Below are 20,405 nucleotides of genomic sequence, written 5' to 3'. Positions count from 1 at the left end.
ACAACCAAAGCAATCAGAGCAAGGTCTACACTTAATCACCATCAGCCATAATGACACTGATCAAAGAAATATTCGCAAACCTGTATTGTTGTAGTCAGACATCCAATATGGGAGGGTCTGTATATCCAAGGGTGTTTATAAATGGTTGTAACTTACCTTTATGAAATAATTTTTATTGTCCAACTTGTGGTTCTTCTTGGCCTCTCCTGTCAAACAAAGCATACAGTGTTTGAAATGTCTAACATTTAGTGATGGATAAATGATAGTGTTTAAAGAGAACACCGAAGTCGTTATTATGTAAAAGAACACGAAATTCAAGACACTCCATACGATGATCCTAAAAGAACATTTCCCATCTTTCTTAGCTACCTCTGGCATACCTTTTTTGAGCAGAATTCATTGAGGTTATAACTGTTAATGCATTGGCTGGAAACATTGATCAGCTGCATTTGGGAACAGCTTCATTAAATAATATTTTTCTTGTTGTACATAGCTTGTTTACGTTACTTATTGCACTCACAATTATCTCTTTTATTTTAGCGCAGTTAGAAGGTGAGCGCTGGACGTTCAAACAGATATATAATTACACAAGTATAGCCATCCTTCATAACCCACATTAGCGACCAGAAAATCTTCGAGTGGCTCTGGGAACGAAAACTTGCCGTCAGTCCCAGCCCTCACTCAGTCACTGACTGCGCAAGTGTGCAAGATGGCGATTTAGGTGGAACACGGTAACAAAATCTTATATATCTTTGTGTAATAAGATGTGTTCATAAATATTCTCAGGACGTTGTAATATGGATTACTATGGAAATTTTGGATACACACCTAAAGTGGGTTTAGATATTCTAGATAGCATAAATACATGCTGCTTGTGACTCTCTTCTGTCTTTATGTCTTGTTAATTTCCTCGAGAAAGTGACAAGAGTCATGCATTTATCTAGACCCGAAAACTTTTTAGAAATTGAAACGCGCAAAATACTTTCACAGCCTAGTTCCAATTTTCAGATTTGCTAAGGACTCACAGCGACACGTTATATTTAGGGCTTCAACGATGATTTTGTTGTTTGTTGAATCCCAGATCGATCTCTTTTGTCGAAACTGAATAAAGGGAATAAGCGTATCCTAGAAAAGTTCATAGAAGAACATAAGTTCGAAACACACAAAGATCCGACCACATTCAGTGTTATTCATCCTGATTAAAAAAGATGTGATCTAACACGAGCAAGCATGCGCAATGAATACAACTTGTTCATTAGGCCCGAAGAGGTATTTCAGCTTATAGCTGTTGATTTCTTTAAACGGGAAGCGCTCAAGATTACCGGCAAATTCACGCACAATGTTTATACCTATTGCCCTTTAAACGGAAACTATAATAACATTATTACCCAGGTAAGCAAAAACGTCTCAGGAAAGTATGTTCTCTCTAGGCGTCCGTATAATTTCGCTTGTTTATCAACCATGCATGTGTACATGGTTAGGGTAGTCCTTATATATATATTTGCATTTAACTCTACCACCTCATACATTTTGATACAAGCTGATATTATTTAGACGATTTTTACAAATATTTCTTTGGTTAGGCAGACGTTCGCCGACTTAGATCTCCGTCGTTAACTGTTGTTAGAATGTTGGCTTTAAAATGACGACATTCCGGCGCTTATGGCCTTTGCATGACATTCTAGAACAGCAAATAGCGGTAGCTTTATCTCTAATTTTTCTCAAGCAGCTAATTTCAAAGAATTGAAACAATGAGGTCATCAATGTTGAAGCTTTTCAAAAGACTCTAGCATGGTAATAGCACAAATGAAACGACAAATGACCGTAATGAATATTGCTTCAAGTTTTGCTTCTGCTGCACTGATTTTGAAATCCGAACACAGGTCACTAGCAGCAACACTGCTATTTGATAACATACACCAAGGTTGAAATGATGTTGAGCATATAGTGACGTCTTAATCATTTCGTAGAATTCTGCGAAAAGAGGCGGATGTAAAAATTGCTTTCCTCGAAAAGTTGTGTTTGTATAGTGTATTAGTTGTCATGCATACTCTCACTCGTGTCGGTCAGTTAGAGGGGAGGTTTCTGGCTATTGTTGCACGTAGATGTTTGTTGTCTTTCGCTGCCTTCTTAGGGCAATGTAAGGCCTGACCATGGATGCCACACACTCTTTGGTAAGTGAGTGTTTAGTCTGAAATAGTATTCGCGAATTGAAAAGCGTTTACCGGTATTAAGTTATACGCAATGAATTTATTTATAAGCAAACCTTACGAAGGATCTTCGCGGAAAAGCCATAAAAAATATATTATACTCGGTTTAAGACATTTGTATTCTTAGAATTACTACCGGAAATCAGTTATTGATTCCAAGAAAATCTCTTTTAAGACCGCAAACAGCCCTCGTTTCCCAAAGTTTATAAATAGAGACCCAAATGGAACATTCCCAGAAATGGCCCGGAAGTCAACATGCATATTCTGAGAATTCATTGTTTAGTTCTTGCAAAGCAGTAACAAGGCTTTCAATTATTGACTTCTGATTCTGTAAAGTATTGTACTCAATGCTGAATTTTTTTTTATCGACTGATTTCAACATGGCTAAAAATATTTAACTGGAATATTTACTAGTGTTTGAATTCAGAGCTTAACTTTCAATTTAAAATTCTCATTATCTTACCAGCGTGGCAACGAAAATTTCTGGTTATATATAAAGGAAAAAAGACATGTTTTGTCTCCTCTCACTGTAGTTAGTTGGTGTTTGGTGGCCGAATTTGCTGAAATAGTGCTTAACCTAGGGGTACTTATTAGATGCAGCAGTTTTATCATACTATGAGTTACACGATTCTTCCTTCTGCCAAAAAAAAAACCAACAGTATTTCGAAGTACTGTGTTTGCATCAAGATCTTGGAAAATCATCCTACCTACTATATTAGCATACCTCAACCTTTAGTCGATCAGGTCTGTGAGGTTTTGAAGTGAAATAAACTAATTTGAATAATAAATTCAGTAGTTGGCCAGTATTTCCATTGTTTAAATTTTGCACTGAGAATTGCATGCAGAGAGTTTTGTTGAGTTACAATGGACATGCTTTCTGATGCAGATGTACATTTGAAGCAAAAGTTTTACGTTTACCTTTGAGTTTGGGACATGTTAAAGAAGCTGAGTAGAGTCGACAATGTTGTTTCAATATTTCACTGTTTTGTTACGGACAAGGTAAACTTAAAACGCACTGTATGTGACACAGCATAATTTTACACTTATTTATTGTGTCCAGTTTTTCATTTACTGTATCAAAGACACCAAAAGGTGTGAATATGAAAGCTATCTTCGCAGTAATGAACATTACCCCTCAAATAGTGTTCATTACTGCGAAGATCGCTTTCATTTTCACGTCTTTTCCGCAGTTCACATGTATGATTTTCATATATTCACAGTCATTTATTTGACAATTCACGGGTTTATATGATACCAACGTAATGACCAGCTCCCAGTTGGCTCGTTAGCTCGGTTGGTAGAGCACTGCACCGGTATCACAGAGTTCATGGGTTCAAATGCCGTACAAGCCTGAATTTTTTTCAGGCCTTATTTTCACTACTGCTCAAGTAATGTTCATTATTGTGAGGTCGCTTTCATTTATTCACAGTCGCACAAAAAGGTGTTATCATACACGTTATAACGCTGTTTCTCTGCATATCGAGCGAATAAGAGGCTTGGACCCTGAGCAACCCCACAAAGGCCAAAATAATGGAAGTAATCCTGGACAAACTGGTCATGGTAATTTTTTTTATTTTTTCCCAGAAACCATATACAAAGTCCTGAAGTCTCTCGCTCACGTATGAGCACTCTTCAAAATGCCCAGAGTGGTAAAACCACAAATGGGCAGTCCGAGAAGACAGGCCACGATAAAAAACCTATTATTCAGAGCCAGAGATTTAGTCACAAAAGAAAGCAGGTGGAGGACACAAGGAAAGGTGGGTCCACAGTAGCTGGCAAAAGTTTGATGGAGACCTTAAACGATCCTGGCTCAAAATATGCGCAAGATGATGGAACAGAGGGTAGAGGAGAACAAGGCACATCAGGGGCTGACAAGAGTTCAACGGTCTTGAACAATGAGCAGCAGAATACGACAGTAGAAGGAGGGGCACAAGACACGAATCGTAAAACGCCAAAGAGGCGGCGTTCAAGAACAAAACGCAAAAAAAACAAAAGTGCAGACAGCGGTGAAATTCCCGAGTTACAAAATAGACTGCCAGGTAAAGCGACAGAAAAAGACAGTGAAAGCCGAGATGGGATTCAAAAGCAAGAACATAGGCATTCGCTAAAGAAAGCTGGTAGTATTGCTGGTGTTTCACAGTCAGCCACCGAGGGGCAGAAGAGCAGTAGTGCAAAAGAAGTAACAAAGAAGCAAGATACTGTCGACAAGAAAAAACAACCAAGCCAGAAAGTCAAGGGAAGAACAAAGACGGTTGATTCCTCGGGGAGCAAAGATGTTACGATGGCTCAAAGTCATGTGCAAGGTGATGCGATGATAGTAGATAGCCGGAAGGAAGACGAGTTTGGACAACGAGGGAGGACTTCTCATCGGCAGAGTAGACGTTCAGGGTCAAGAGGTGCTGCTGGGGAGAGCTCCCCCCTCCGTGCAGCTCAGGAAGGGCTAGAGAGAATAAAGGATCGAGAAACTGCCCAGAGCCAAAAAGAAAATCAAAGTCGAAACGAAACAAGCCAAACTGTAAGGATAGAGAGTGAAGAGAAACAACGACCAATTCCTAAAGAAAAGAGACTGGCAAACGAAAGACAGAGTGCAGTTCTCAATGGTAACAACAACCTGTCGGAAAACGAGGCACGTAGCAGAGAAACTGAAATTGTAAGTGATCACGTGAAAATCGTGTCCGCGACTAAGGAAGGAGTCCCTTCGAGCAAAGCAAAACAAGCAATTAACAGATTGGAATCTCAAAGAAAGCCTCCATCAGTCAATACTATGACAGGTTTCCTCACAAAAACTCCACAAGAAATCATTAATTGGTTAATCCGAGATCATTCATCCTTGTTTACAAAACAACTTAAAATCAAAGATGAAGCGGTTGCTGTCCTATTGAAACTTCTGGCCAAAGTTTGTGATTCCGAGTCTTCCAGCAACCTGAAGAAGCTTTTTAAAGTATTATCATCATCCTGGTTACTCAACCGAAGGGCTCTGGCCATTCTGAACCAGCTAACTGGGAAGAAATCGAAGACATCCCAAAATGAGCATTTTACTATGGAAACAATCAGGGAAATGGCTAAAGTGCAGACAGAGATCCTTAAAAGATACCCAACTAAAAAGTACCCACTGATGGAGAAACTCCATGGGCTGGTAAATACTCGCAAGTTACAAGATCAAAGCGTGATCTCTGTTGTGCAGGAGCAACAGAAACTGTTGAGTAAGGAGAAAGTTGCACAATGCAAAAAAGAGGCAGTGCAAAAGAGAAAAAGTGCCAAAGCTGGTAATAGTTTCTTTTTTTCCTTAAATTTAGCGATTGATTGCTTTTTGGCCCCCAAGCTAACCATTTCCATTCAATCCTTGGAGAATAAAGGGGTAAGAGCATTAGCTCTTCGCTCTGACGAAGGGCTAACGCTCGAAACGTCAGCTTAACAACACTTTACGGTTGCCAATTCACGTTATCAACTCAGTTGATAATACTAAATTACCCTGTTTTGACTAAGTTAAAAGCCTGTTCCGACACTGCATGGCAAAGTGTGCAACAAACTGCAATTAATTCCCACATCTTGTAATCGTTTTCTTAGTTTGCACAGAGTAATAACTATGTCTCGGTATCATTTTTAATCTACAGATGTTACCGATGTTAACATGAAGCCGCCCGAGAAAACCTCAGAACCTCCAAACTTGGAAGCAAAACAAACTGTTGCTACAACTATCGAAGGGAAGAAATTTCTCAAGAGTACCTTCCCTCCCGGTGCGGCCGAGCAAGGGCTGGAGCAAACAAAGGATGGAGATGAAAATGGAAATGAAACGAGCCAAACCGTTGGTCGAGAGAACAAATCAATAAAAGAAGGAATTACTAATGAGACGGAAGAGGAAAATACAAGTCAAAATGGATTTATCAACGGCAATAGCAACTTTTCAGAGAACGGGGTACAAAACGGGGAAATTGAAAGTGATCGGGTGAAAAACCGGTCCGAGAATAAGGCAGAATTTCCTTGGAACAGCGGAAAAAAAGCAGAACAAGCAATTAACAGATTGGAATCTCAAAGAAAGCCTCCATCAGTCAAAGCTATGACAGATTTCCTCTTAAAAACTCCGCAAGAAATCGTGGAGTGGTTAATGCTGGATCATCCTTCCCTTTTTAAAAGGCAACTTAAAATCAAAGATGAAGCGGTTGCTGTCCTACTGAAACTTCTGGCAAAAGCGTGTGATTCCGAGTCTTCCAGTAACCTTATAGCGCTTTTCAGAGTGTTATCAACATCCTGGCTGCTCAACCGAAGGGCTTTGGCCATTCTGAACCAGCTAACTGGGAAGGAATCGAAGACATCCCAAAATGAGCATTTTACTATGGAAACAATCAGGGAAATGGCTAAAGTGCAGACAGAGATCCTTAGAAGATACCCAAATAAAAAGTACCCACTGATGGAGAAACTCCATAGGCTGGTAAATACTCGCAAGTTACAAGATCAAGGCGTGATCTCTGTTGTGCAAGAGCAACAGAAACTGTTGAGTAAGGAGAAAGTTGCACAATGCAAAAAAGAGGCAGTGCAAAAGAGAAAAAGTGCCAAAGCTGGTAATGGTTTCCTTTTTTTCCTTAAATTAAGCAATTGATTGTTTTTTTGCCCCCAGCCTAACCATTTCCATTCCATTCCTGTGTCCAGTTTTGAGCGTATCGACTATTGTCTATTAGACGCTGGCAAAAATTGCAACAAACTTCAATGAATCTTTACTAACTTGTATCGCTAAGGAGTATGATAAAACCCGCAAAACTACCACTTATTTTGCACAGCAGAGTAGCAAATATGTCTTGGTATCACCTTCAACTTACAGATATTACCGATGACAACTTGAAGCCTCCCGAGAATTTTCGCTTGCTGAGTGTTATTCCAACTCGTGAGGACATCATTTCAAACCAGGGCCAAGACCAAAAGCTATTCCTCAGAAAGAACAAAGTTGAAGGGCACTACAACGACGAGGAACACTATTTAGACGTTCAGTTTCGGCTTCTACGTGAAGACTTCTTAAGACCTCTTCGCAAAGGGATCCAACACTTAATGGGCAAAGACGTCCCTGATGATACCGATGACGATAATGTAGGAGATGTCAGAGTTTACAAAGATGTGAGAATACTACGGCCTGCGTGTACTTCAAATGGAGTCGCATTCAAGATTAAGTTTGATGTTACAGGTTTCAGTCGAGTTCGATGGGAGAACAGTAAGAGACTGATATTTGGATCATTGTTGTGTCTATCGAAGGACAATTTTAAGAGCTTCGCTTTTGCCACAGTCGCAAACAGAGAACTAAGCGATATAAGAAAGGTAAGAGTACTAGTTACTGAAACAATAATCAATAATCATGGACTGCTTCCAAGTATTTTGTTTTAATGGACTCTAGCTATTTCTTTTCCCATACCCCAATATAATACGATCAGGAATTAAATGGATCACAGACGGACCATTTGCCCTTGCCTTTAAACCTTGTTCAGCTGTTTCGAGCGAGGAAACTCTGCACAATGCACTAACCTCTTGGATTCAGTCATTATGTATCAGTGCAAACATCCAACTTACCTTTACTAGGAAAGAGAGAGAATTCAAGTTGTCCTTTATGTTGTCGTATTACAGCATGTGAATATAGAAGCTGTTATCCTGTCTGCGGGAATACAATTTTTTTAATCTTCTGAATTTTTTTTACTATAAAACTCAGGGCGAACTAGAAGTGCAGTTTGTCTCGCCTGGTGGTGAAGCCAGAATACACACGGGAGACTTATGCCAAATGGTCGAGTCCATAGCTTTCTTTGAGGCATATCGACCAGTGCTTGAAGGATTGAAGACGATACCTTCCGGAGAATTTCCTTTTCAGGTAATAATCAATGTGTCAGGCTAAGAATGTTCGCCAACTTAAGACTGAGCATGTCGACATATAGTAGTGCTCGTAGTATTCAGGTCTCCTTCAATCCAACTTGTAAAACTTTTGCTCAATGGGTTGTGTCCTCCAGAGTAGTACAATAGGAAATTATTTATTCTGGCGTGAAGCCAAACTATATCATGGCGTGAAGCCAAATTATATAATAAGATCAAATGGAATTACTGGCGGATGACCGATGAAGCATGTACTGATCTTGAAGCCAAAGGAAAACACCTTTCCTCTAAGTAACCGTCAGTGGAATTCCTTAAAGCTATTCCTTTGTTTCCAATGCCAACCGGCGTGGAATATTTATCAACATGGTGTTGACTTTTTTTCAGAGATACATTGTGAAGTGTCAGACAGATGTACAACCACCAGCCTACCTAAGGAAACCCGGTGGTCACCATGCAAAGTTCGATTTTTCTCCTCTTTTTTCAAACGAAGAATCACTTGATCACAAGTAAGTGAAGACTCGGTAGGTTCTCAGATGCTATGTTAATTCATCTGCTGACTAACTGACCACTTAAAACCAAATAAGTGCCCCTTTCATGTACCTTCGCTAATTTTATGTGTGATGTTCCAAAGAATTACGGATCATAGGAAAAAGGACTTGATTTTGATGGTTAACGGTTTAAGTTATCCATTTTGATTGGTGGCGGTTAAATTTCCGCCTTTAATGGCCGATGGTTTGCCCCAATGATACCCTCTTACAGATGTGACTGATGAAGTATTAATAAATTGTAACGGTAACAGGGTTGTGATCAATCTGTTGAAATGTGTTCATAAGTTGTCATGAGGTAGTCTGCATTCATTTTCAGGTCGAGTCCCGCATGTGCGCCAAAGCGTGAGACTCCTGGTGGTGGTCTTAAAGTCTCAGGTAAAAGAGAAAAAAAAGTTACAGCAAAATCATGTTTTTATGCTCTCCTTTTTTTTTTTACTTTTAAGGAGGTTTAGTTGTGTTTCTGTCAATGAGGCACTTGTAAAGATAATTTCAAGGGTGATTTTAAAAAAGCTGTTTCGGAAAGACCTGATGCTAGTAGCATCAATGGATGATTTCAGTTCAACGGTTTTGTTTACATTATCTATATGTTCAAAAGATACTACATAACTGGAACAAGAGCAAACATCATCTAGGGTGAAGTTGTTTTAATTTGAAGTATATACCCGGGGTGCCGGTGCGTACAGACAGAGAATTTTTTTCGATTAACCGTAGAAATAGCTCATATCAGACTTGAGTGTATGTGTGCACGTTTAGACCCACTTTGATATCATTTACTAATTTCTAGTCTCTTTTTGGGTATTAAAATTAGTCTCGCAGATGTCATAGGAATCCCTCTCTTTATAGATAATATCATATTTATGAAGCTCTATGTCAAACCACACTTGTCAATCACGGCAAGGTTGGCTACCGCAGACTCTCTCAATTCCAAGAAATATGTTTGTTACAGTAGTATGGTCAAATACAGGTTGCGTCAAATGTTGGCGCAGGCTAGCAGTTGACGCATAGCTGATTGTAACCCCTACTCTGAGTTCCTCTTTGGAATTACAATTTCTAGGTAACCATGCTGGACTATTGGTCTCAGTGTTGGACCCAGCCTCCTGGCCGGCGGCGGAGGATCTGAAGTTGGATGATTCACAATTTAACGCCTTACAGCTGGCGCTGACCAAAGAGTTTGCAGTAATCCAGGGACCGCCAGGCACCGGAAAAACCTACATTGGATTGATGGTATTTTCTCCTTTTTGTCAGGAGATTTTTTCTTAAGATCGAAGTTAAAAAGAGATAGTTGGCATTTACCTAATCTCATATCTCTCTCTAGTTGCTGGGGAGGCATGTCAAATTTTTTTATGAAGCTTTCCTAAATATGTACTTTCTAGAGTTAAGTGCTGTAATCGCTATTGACCAGAAGAAAACAAGAAGTTTTATCGATACCCTGCGCGCATAACGTTTAAAAGTACTTCTTTTAATAAGTGCTTTTCGTTGCTAAGGATATTGAACTCATTATTTTCTTTTTGTAAAATTTTTTACAGATAGCAAAGGTTCTTTTGCACAACACAAGCGTTTGGCACGGAAGAGAAGGAGGACCTATCCTTGTCGTCTGTTACACTAACCACGCCCTGGACCAATTCTTGGAAGGAATCCACGCCTTTCACCCGGAAGGAATTGTCCGTGTTGGAGGAAGAAGTAACAGCGAGACCATTCAAGAATGTAGTCTCGCAAAAATTAAACAAACAAGGAGGGAGGTAACTGAAAATCATATGTATAAAATCTTAAGCGAACAGACACTCCAATGGCAATTTAATGACGGAACAAATTCACTAGCAACGTTTTCTGGCACAGTGGAAGGTAGGCCTTGAGAGCTTTAAAACATTTAACAACTATAAGTGATGAGAATTATGACCAAACACCGTCATATATTTAATAGAAACAGTTTCTTAAAATTCAGACACAAAGTTCACGGTTATGGCTTGTTGATCACCGAAGCGAGTGTAGAAACTACATAACTCAAATTCATATTTTTAGAATGAAATTACTGAAACTGCTTTCAAAGCTTATGATACTAATAATTCTGTAAGTATATGGCATACCAAAGATACTAATTATTTGTGAAAGCATGGATGTATATAGTATATTGATCTGTTAATTATTTAGGAGAATCTGACACCTGTTAAAATCAGAAAAACTTATGGTAAGATTCGAGGAGAAATGAAAAGTCTGTCAGCCATGATTGATGATCACGAGGAAATGTTGCACGAATTATTGAGGACTTTGCTTCACGAGGATGAGCTTGTGGATTACGGCATGGTCCAGAAGCACTACGATTCCTTGACGAGGGGATCACGAAATAATGGGGCAAAGAAAAGAGAATCAGTCATTCCTCAGTGGCTTGGGCTTCCCGTAGAGCCAGCGGACCCTTACCAGGAAGGTAGGATATTTTCGCAATATGGAAGGAGTAAAAATATCACGAGTTTTGATTTTTTTTTTGTTTCGGCAACTAAGTAGAGGGAAATTTTTTTTTGTCTTGACGCAAGTGTGGGGCAAACAAACAATTTTTCCATACATAGAAATATTTCTCAAGATGCACCTTTCGACAGATCTTTTTAAACAATCTAAATTGTAGGTGCAGAGCCACCTTAAGATATCTATGATTTCAGTCGAAGCAACCAGTTTTCGGTGGAAGTGACCGTCATTTCTTTTCGCTTTATTGGTTTTTAATCGACCACTTTACTTGATCCCACCTCACCAGCATTCATGACAATAAAATAGTGTATTCCGGGATACTTCTCTTGCATACTTTTTAACTGTGACATCATTTTATAATAACCTGTGATTTCTTTGCATCTGTTTTAGGTTTCTCTCAACCTCTTGCTATGTTTCCCTTTAATGCTGAGTGTGGAAGTCTGGAGTATTTCTCTCAAGAAAATATAGCTTATTTATCACCACGTGTTCGGTACGCCCCAGGTGTTGATGGGAGTCCAAGAGGCTCTATAGAGCTAACTGGATCTGCTGACTCGTTCATAGAGATTCCAAATTGGTTGGGAGGGTTTGCAGACGCTGGGATTTCCATAACGTTGCTAGCATTTATCTACCCTTTGGGAGGATGCGGACCAGTTGTTAGCTATGAGGTTCACGGTTGTGGTGTTCAACTTTGGCATGGTGGTTTTGAGGGAGAAATGGGTGTATTGACAGCTTGCTTCACTCAAAGAGATCTTCTGCCTTCCGCGTCTTATCTAGGAGCAGCTGTTTTGCGCATGAATGAATGGAACTTCATCGGTGCCTCTTATGATCACGACTCTGGATTTGCTCGTTTGTGGCACGATGGAAATGAAGTAATGGCTGTATTTATTGGGGAGAATTCTTATTTGGCGACGCAGTTCCCCATAAGGATCGGTGCTCTCGCGAGCACCTGGGTGGGGTGTAGCTTCAAAGGGAGAATTTCGCATTTGCACATATACGCCGAGTCACTGACAGCCGAGAACATTCGAGCAGTCGGAGGCATGCCTTCACACGGTAAGTTTAATTAGTTTAAATCTCTCTAAAAGGAGATTAAAGTTTTAGCAGGAGTCAAAATAAGAGACTTTTTCCTCATGCTCCTCCTCACGCAGATTCAATCAATTCCAACCACTTTTCTTACAGAAAAATAGGCAAAGAAAAACTGCGTTACATTTAGATGCAATAGATGGCGCCTACTATGTTGGATTTCATTCTTTTTCAGAGAGATTTCTGAAATGTGATTGGCTCAGACCAGAAGTATTTTAACCAAATTTTAAACACTTACATGTAAAAATCACAGTTTCCATGGTAACCAAATTATATTGAAAATATGTATAAAGAAAACGATTTGATTTGCAGTATAATTAAAAAAAGAATCATGATTTCTTCGGAGTATTTGGGATAAATGCCCGCTCATGATATTTCAACATTTCCCCAACATCACTTGCTTCCTCGCGGCTCGTAATATTTTGGTGAATTTTTAAATATCACGGGCAGTTTTTATCCCAATACCCCCTAGAAACCATGCTATTTGCTGCACTAATTTACTGTTTATCTTACTTCTGTGATAAATGATGAAACTCAATTTTTTAAACAGAGACTTACAGGTTCAGCGAAGAGAACGCAGGAGAGGCAGGAGGTAAAAACAACGAAGAACAAGGAGAATTTGACTACAAGGAGAGTTCAGCTGATTTTCGATTTGACGCTAATGTCTTGCAAGATCGAAGGATATTAGAAACGGATGAGGTTACCAGATTTGAGCGCGAGTCTTCCTTGTCTCATTTGAAAACGAACGACACGAACGATGAGTGCGAGTTTCCAATGTGTACTCATGAAGGTGCATCAAGGGGCAACTGGCAATTCCAGAATTCAAAGCGAATCAAGCAAAAGATTAAACGAATTATTCAGAGAGAGCTTCAGCGAGAAGACGTTATGAGTGAAGAAGAAGCCTCTGAGGTAATTTCGCAAACCGAATTTGTTTGTCTATAACTTAACGAACGTATATCGAGAAATTATGAAGAAACCATTGAGGCACGTGGTTGATCCAAACCTCATCTCTTATGAGGGTAAATAGTGAAAATGTTCTTCTTGATGTCAATTGTTACGTTTTAGGTGGGGGATGTGTGGAATTTGTCTGAGAAAAACCGCTGGCGTCTATATCGCAGATGGATGTTCGATGCACGTGAGACTTGCGCCGAGCATATCTGTGATTTCCAAGAATTGTATGATGATCAAGTTCTTCAGTTAAAAGAAGTAAGGAAACAAGAGGAATGCGAGATCCTTAAAAAAGCTGATGTCATCGGAATGACCACGACAGGTAAGCGGCGACTTAACGAAAACCCGACATTACTGAGTAGTCGTATAATAGAGGTTTCTTTCATTTTTATTTGTGCGAAGCAGCCGTCAAGATGTACTTAATTTGGCTAACCATGCGTCCTGTTAATTTCGTGGCCGACGAACTGTCGATATTTTCTGACTGAAGGAGTTCGACTATAGAAAGGATAACAAGACTATTGGCATATAATTCTGCAAATACTGCTTGGTCCTTAGTAGCTATTGCGTCAAAGAAAATGGTCTCTTTTGCCTTCCTAACAACAGATCCGGGTTTCGGGTTGAATCACCTGGTACAAGGTATTCCTGTCACTCACACCAGGTTTAAGCGGATCGTTTTATCTCCATCTCTTTTGGTAAACGGTGTGAGTAATTCATGTACACAGAATAATCTTCTTAGTTCTTCCCGCATTTTGGAAGAATAGTTAAAGTGTTTAGAGAATTTGAGAAGAAAACTCTAAAGATAATTACCACCAGCTAAATCGAAAACGAAGCTTTATGTTAAACTGATTCATTAATTGTTTAGAAATTGAACAAATGCTATGTCCTTAATGGTTTGTATCAAGGTGCTGCCCGGTATCACAGTTTGTTACAAGACATTCAACCGACAATTACTATCGTGGAAGAAGCCGCTGAAGTGCTAGAAGCGCACATTGTAACCTCTCTAACCAAAGGATGTAAGCATTTGATTCTGATTGGTGATCATCAGCAGCTCCGACCCAATCCCACAGTCTACGATCTCCAAATCAACTACGATTTAGACGTATCCTTGTTTGAGAGAATGGTAAAGAACGGAATGAAGTTCTCAAGGCTGAGCCTACAGCACCGAATGAGACCAGAGATCGCCAAGATGTTGGATCACATTTATGTAGAACCGAAACTGGAGAATCACGAGTCTGTTCTTAAATTTGAAAACGTAAAGGGCGTGGAAAGAAATTTGTTCTTTGTGGATCACAGAAACAAAGAGGTATTAGAAAGTGACTTGTTTTTTTGTCGTAAATTAGAAGAATCTTCTGCATATATTTTGTCCAAATAAGGGTGCATTATTATGGCATCATTTGAATTAAAAGAAAAAGAGAGCTTGATAGGGCGATGCAATCTAAAAGGCGCTCCTTGCCGCGTGTGCATGTTTTTTTACATGACACTTTGCATTATCCTGACTTCCCCTTTATGCTAGTTTTAATGTCTATTATACTCGGTCCTCAGTAGATCAGACCTTTCTGTTGAATTGTATATGCCATTTTTCGTTCTTTTGGATCATACCGATTGACTGTGTGAATCTTTTTATTTCTCCGTGCAGAATTTTATTCGTGAAGGAAAAAGCAAATCCAATGCCCACGAAGCAAAATTTTTGACAGCACTATGTCGTTACTTCATTCAACAAGGTTATCAGCCATCACAGATAACTATTCTCACAGCCTACAGTGGACAGCTCGTCGAATTCAGGAAAGAGATGATAGACGACAAAGAGTTTTTTGAAGGAGTTCGTGTTACAGCAGTGGATAATTTCCAAGGAGAAGAAAATGACATCATTCTTCTCTCGCTCGTCCGCAGTGAAAGGATTGGTTTCCTCAAAATTGCAAATCGTGTTTGTGTCGCTTTATCACGAGCTCGTAAAGGCTTCTACATCATTGGAAATTCGACACTTTTAGCAGAGGAAGACCCTAATCTTTGGGCAAAAATCATCGCAGATATGCAGGAGGATGGCAATCTAGGCAATGAATTGAAACTGGTTTGTCAGAACCATCCCCAGAATGTAATTCACGCTTCTTGTGCTGAGGATTTTGAAGACTCTCCCGAAGGAGGTTGCAAAGAAACGTGTATGATGACGCTGGAATGTGAACACGTCTGCGAGAGATTATGTCACCCGATTGATCTTGAGCACAAAGAGAAATTTGCTTGCGAGAAACCTTGTACCAGAACCATTTGTGACCTTCAGCACATCTGCCCCAGGACATGTGCCGAAAAGTGTGGTCCTTGTATGGAGAGAGTGGTGAAGGTCATCCCGGGATGTGATCACGAGCAGCTTGTCCCTTGTTCCATTGATGCTACTGCCTTCAAGTGCCAGGTGAGGGTGTCAAAGGAAACCTCTCCCTGTGGCCATATCAATGAGGTGGAGTGTTTTGTGGCCCCCGCTGACATCACCTGCAAGGAGCCTTGTAGTAAATTAGAGTGTGGACATCCATGTCCCGGTAAGATAACAGGTCTAAGCTTTTCTTAGACATAATATTAGGATCTATCTTTTAGAAATAACGGGGGAGCAAATCCCTTCCAAGAGCTGCTGTCTGGAAATCAAAAGCAGATCGAAAGTGAATCTTTTAAGGGCAGCTGAAACATCTTTTGGGCATCGGCTGGAGTCATTTTCAGAGAGGATAAGTTTTATAGCTCCACGTAAACTCAAGTTTATTGTTTATTAAGTTTAGCAAGTAATGCACGGGTGGTAAGATCTGATGGTGCGTTACCTTAGCGTCCTTGTATGCATTCATTTTTTTCTCTAACGGGGCTAGGAGTGACAGAACGTTCAGCTAGAAAGGCCTCGGAAAATGTTATCTAGTCATAAAGAATGTTTGGAAGGTTTTTTCAAGTAACCAATTGTAATTAGCTGTTCAACTTTCACTCTAGAAAGAAAACAAATTAACTAGAAAACTCCTCTCCTCTGCGCACGTTGGCTGTGCTATTACCTACCTTCGTCACACATCAAAACGGTAAGGTATGTTGACGGGAAGCAACGGTAGCGGCACCACTGTTGATGTTTGTTAATCCTTTATCTTAAAGTTTTTCTTTTAATGCTTTTCGTTTAGGTTACTGTGATCGATGTCAGGGAGGCCGTCTCCATTTGCCATGCCGGTCTCCATGCAGCCGAACACTTTTCTGCGGCCACACTTGTGTGGATAAATGTGTAAAGTCCTGTCCACCCTGCTCATCAAAATGTCGTAATCATTGCGATCACCAAATCTGCGAACGGAGTTGTGGTGATCCTTGTCAGCCATGCTTTGAGGAGTGCTTATGGCAGTGTCCACATCATAAATGTACTAAACGTTGTGGAGAGATTTGCGACCGACCGAGATGCGATGAGCCATGCTCTAGGCTGCTACCGTGTGGCCATGTGTGTGTCGGTGTTTGTGGCGATATTTGTCCCGAATTATGCCGAGTTTGCGATGCGGTTGAGTTCCGCGAGAGTGCGTCTGGAGCAATGTTCATTGAACTTGTTGACTGTGGTCATGTGGTTGAAGTTGGGCAACTGGACAAATGGATGGACGGAAGAGATAAAGCCGACGCACAGGCTAGAAATGACGATGCCGAAATCAGATATAAAGTTTGCCCGGAGTGCAGAACTCCAATTCTGTACAGTCGTAGGTATGGAAAACTAGTCAAGGAAATTCGTGCCGATTTTGAAGCTATAAAGCGTCGAGTTCGTCTCGCTGATGTCACAAGCATTGACCAGATACAGAAGATTCGGAAAGAGGCTCAAGAGGTCAAAGAAATTCCGAAGAAATTGCTTGAGGACATCGCCAAATGTGGCACCGGTGGTCGTAGTGCTTGTGAAGAAATCAACACTTGTGAAAATCGAGTGACTTTCCTGAAATTTCTTGGAAGTTTAATCACAAAGAACAAGATCACAAAAGAATCCAACTGTGAGCTATATGACAGAATAAATCTCCTGAAAGCACGGGTAATGATGCGGCGGGACTGCTTCAGTGAACAGGAACTCAATGAATTTCGGAATGAGTTGTTACGAACAAAGCTTCTGGTGTCTTTCAAAGGCTTGACGACTACTCTCGAAACTAACAAGTCAGTCCTCAGTCTCTGTTCTGGTGATGCCAAAACTGTAGAATCTATAAGAAGTGCTCTGGAATCCGGCAAAGTAATCGGTACGTATACGTATAAGTCACATAATTTATAGAAAGCTAAATGCTATCGTGCGTCTGTTTGCCCCTTCAAACATATTTCATTGTTCGCATATAGAGCACCACCTCACCCATAAGCCTGTGAGCAATAACTCTTTTTAAAGAGTATCTTATATGAGTGCGCTTGGATACGAATTTTATCTTCGAGTACGGTGTTAATAACTTCTTTCATGAGTGAGAGGAATGATCGAGTGAGAGATGTACACGAGAAAATTAATTCGTGTCCGAAAGCAGGCATGTATTTTTCTGTTTAAAGTAGATTGGTCATTTGAAGCAAATACAATTTTGAAACTCCGCATGAAAGAGCAACGATTGCAGAGATCGCCCGCACGTAATCTCAGCTCGAAGAAAGCTACTTCAATTTTCGGCATGAAATAGTACAACAATTCCTCGTAATTTCCCCGCTAAAAAAGTTAAGTCAACCAGAAAGCGTTTCGTAGATGTAGTACACCTTTTCGAGAAAAGTAAGAACCGCCTTTTTGATTAATACGGTTATCCTGACAATATTAATAGCTTCACATGTGAAGATACTGATGGTATACGTCCACTACGCGTGGTGAAGACATTATGGTTTGGAAACTGGAGAAATTCCGTCATTTAATCGATATAAAAATGAAGATACAAGTTATGATAAGTTTTTCGATCATGATTCGCCACCAAACGAATCCAGATTTACTGACGCCGTAGCGTCCCACCTAATTTTTTAGTCTTTTCCACAAAAACTCCTCTATTTGCCCTGTTTGTATGTTCGAGTATTTATTTCACTTTGAATATCTAAATTTAGTATATACTAAAACAGTAAATAGCGTTGAAGGCACGCCCTGATTGGCTACCCAAACTCCAAATATCCCGTGCTATTCAACTCCGAGCGACTCGCGCGGGATTTGCCCTCGAAAACATTGTAATCGTTGCTGGAATAAATTAGTTAAAATTGTTTTTACGTGCTACATTTTCTCGCTGTTTTAGTATATATAAAAACAACTGTTCACCTCAGGTCAGTGTCTAGCGATGGATATTTACCTCGCTCCTTCGTGGCTCGGTAAATATCCACCACTAGCCACCTCAGTCCACTTCGGTTTATTGATGTCAAATATGATTTCTCCGTCGGTGGGACTGTGGATAAGCGTGTGATGAGAGGTTACCTACTCAGTTGCACAACCAAAATAGATTCAATGATGCTGTGTCTTTCATTTTATAGCTCGTAACAAAATAGAAGAGTTCTTGGATGATATCAATGGAATAGAGCAGAGGCATGGGCTCTCAAAGAAAGAGGAGGAAAATTTTTGCTTAGAAAAGTTGAGGGATGAGATTGTCAAGTCGAAGCACTTAACACAAGGACCCTGGTACAAATGCAAGAAAGGTTAGATACACCTTGTTAAGATTTCTTTAGGAGTTACTGCGGAGTAGAAGGGTGAATACTGCCAAGGAAAACTCAGTGAAAGCAATTGCTGTAAATGCACGGATTGATTTTGTCGAGTCATTTATCATTACATTGAATTAATGCATTTATTATCCACATCATACACATTCATTCTTGTTCCCTTTAAGGTCATATTTACCCAGCTGCAGAATGCAGTGAAAACGAATTCTCGATTAAGTGTCCAGATTGTCTTGCAGCAGCAAGGACTACTGAATCACATACCAAGGTACTCATATCAAATATCTAGAGTGTTGCCAACTTGTCTCAGGTCTAAGAATGTATCTTCAGCGACAGGTAGAATTAAACCACAACAATAGAGTAGTAAAAAAATGGCGCTAAGGGAAAGAAAGCGTGCAACTTACCGCCGCAAAGATACACTAAGCAGTATGGCTATCAAACGTGAGCAAGCCAGGCACTTGGTTCAAGAATTGAATATTTTTTAATAATTTAACGTTTTATTTTTTATTGAGGAAGTTACGTTCTGGTTTTGTGGTATCCATTCACTTCAAAAACATCTGATACCAACATCAACTCTAATTGAGAGTGCTTTACTCATTTTTCCACAGACCGTTCCTACTCCAGTGAAACTCAGCGAGTTCATGAATGCGACGTTTAAAAATGAGTTCGCGGTGAGCTCTAAAAGGCGGAGGAAAAAACGCCTATCCAAAACTTCCAAGGCCCACAAATGAGCTCTTGAATTTGAGAGATTTCTCAGACGTTCAATCATTTCAAACTGGGGATATTATTTTTATCGATTATCGTCTATCTTAACCGTTCCCTTCCTGATTTACAATTATATTCTTTTAGAAGTTCGACAAGCACTCTAATCAAAAAATGAACGTCACAAAAAGAATGATTTTATAGTCATAACCTACATGATTTACTGGTTACAAGAAACCAATCAACCGAAGAACTTAGTGTTAAATTGCTCCTTACCACACCAGTTGCGGGAGTTTGATTCTGCCGGCAACCAGTCTGAATATTGAGGGAAGATTACTGGCGAAGTAGTTCTCTCCAAGCTTTTCGATAAAAAATTAAGCGCCAATTTTAAATGACGGTTTTTTACTTCCTGTAGGGGAGGGGTAACGAGAATTTAAAGCCTTTGCATTTATCTTGAATACAGCTATTTTTAATTGTTATGACCTACTAAAATAAGAAGTATTTGGGAACTACTAAAATTGGGGATGTTTTGACTAAGTGTTTGGAAATTGTTTCGGTCTGTTAGGTCATTTTGGAATCCTTATGCGAGTCTTATGAGCCTTGTTTTGTTATGAGCTGACCTCCTTTTATTTTTACCTCTTGAGTGATGTGTCCTTGACCGTTGTGATAGGACTTAATTCTCGCACGATTATCGCCATCGCTAGTCATGTTTGGGTTTGTCTTTGACCTTGCTTAGAATCTTCAATGGGAGGTTTTGTTTGGGTTTTGGTTCTCGAATATTGGTTGACAGATGTTAAGTACTTTGTTTTTCATTTCGAATGTCTTTTGAGGTTGTTTTGGTTAACCTTCTAAAAACATGTTTACTCTGCCGAGGTCAGTTGTCCTGTAAGCCCAAACATCCCTACCGATAAAGTATTTAAGATCGTGTACTAAGAGCTGAAGTAATAGAAGTGAGACCGAGTCCCAGAGAGTGAAATAAAGGTCCTGAACAGAC

The 20,405-nt window shown here is 39.9% G+C and overlaps 1 protein-coding gene and 1 long non-coding RNA gene across 4 annotated transcripts in view; one reads left to right on the top strand and one right to left on the bottom strand.

The window, feature by feature from the left end:
* The window catches only part of LOC149050400 (uncharacterized), a 21,184-nt gene extending 20,560 nt beyond the window's left edge, over positions 1–624 (bottom strand). The window contains exons 1-2 of the long non-coding RNA XR_016183328.1: positions 521–624; positions 157–206 (exon numbers count right to left, since the gene is read on the bottom strand). This is a non-coding gene — a long non-coding RNA (uncharacterized LOC149050400). The remainder of the gene's footprint in view (positions 1–156; positions 207–520) is intronic.
* The window catches only part of LOC113671922 (NFX1-type zinc finger-containing protein 1), a 22,163-nt gene extending 1,758 nt beyond the window's left edge, over positions 1–20,405 (top strand). The window contains exons 2-20 of one of the 3 annotated variants that reach the window (XM_089195207.1): positions 541–731; positions 3,795–5,476; positions 5,825–6,769; positions 7,027–7,514; positions 7,900–8,055; positions 8,439–8,560; positions 8,919–8,977; positions 9,657–9,826; positions 10,129–10,341; positions 10,751–11,024; positions 11,450–12,109; positions 12,690–13,048; positions 13,205–13,409; positions 13,990–14,390; positions 14,724–15,615; positions 16,225–17,295; positions 18,530–18,691; positions 18,880–18,977; positions 19,318–20,405. In XM_089195207.1, the coding sequence (XP_089051333.1) occupies positions 3,832–5,476; positions 5,825–6,769; positions 7,027–7,514; positions 7,900–8,055; positions 8,439–8,560; positions 8,919–8,977; positions 9,657–9,826; positions 10,129–10,341; positions 10,751–11,024; positions 11,450–12,109; positions 12,690–13,048; positions 13,205–13,409; positions 13,990–14,390; positions 14,724–15,615; positions 16,225–17,295; positions 18,530–18,691; positions 18,880–18,977; positions 19,318–19,440 (8,043 nt within the window). In that variant the 5' untranslated portion in view covers positions 541–731; positions 3,795–3,831 and the 3' untranslated portion in view covers positions 19,441–20,405. Of the gene's footprint in view, positions 1–540; positions 732–1,260; positions 1,393–2,034; positions 2,175–3,794; positions 5,477–5,824; positions 6,770–7,026; positions 7,515–7,899; positions 8,056–8,438; positions 8,561–8,918; positions 8,978–9,656; positions 9,827–10,128; positions 10,342–10,750; positions 11,025–11,449; positions 12,110–12,689; positions 13,049–13,204; positions 13,410–13,989; positions 14,391–14,723; positions 15,616–16,224; positions 17,296–18,529; positions 18,692–18,879; positions 18,978–19,317 lie in introns of those variants that run through there. The other 2 variants (XM_089195209.1, XM_089195208.1) reach the window with 2 other exon arrangements.

This window comes from Pocillopora damicornis, chromosome 2 (genome assembly GCF_964200805.1).
Source record: "Pocillopora damicornis chromosome 2, jaPocDami1.2, whole genome shotgun sequence".
NCBI lineage: Eukaryota > Metazoa > Cnidaria > Anthozoa > Scleractinia > Pocilloporidae > Pocillopora > Pocillopora damicornis.
Note: the sequence above shows the minus strand (reverse complement) of the source record. Positions and strands in the feature narration are given on the sequence as shown.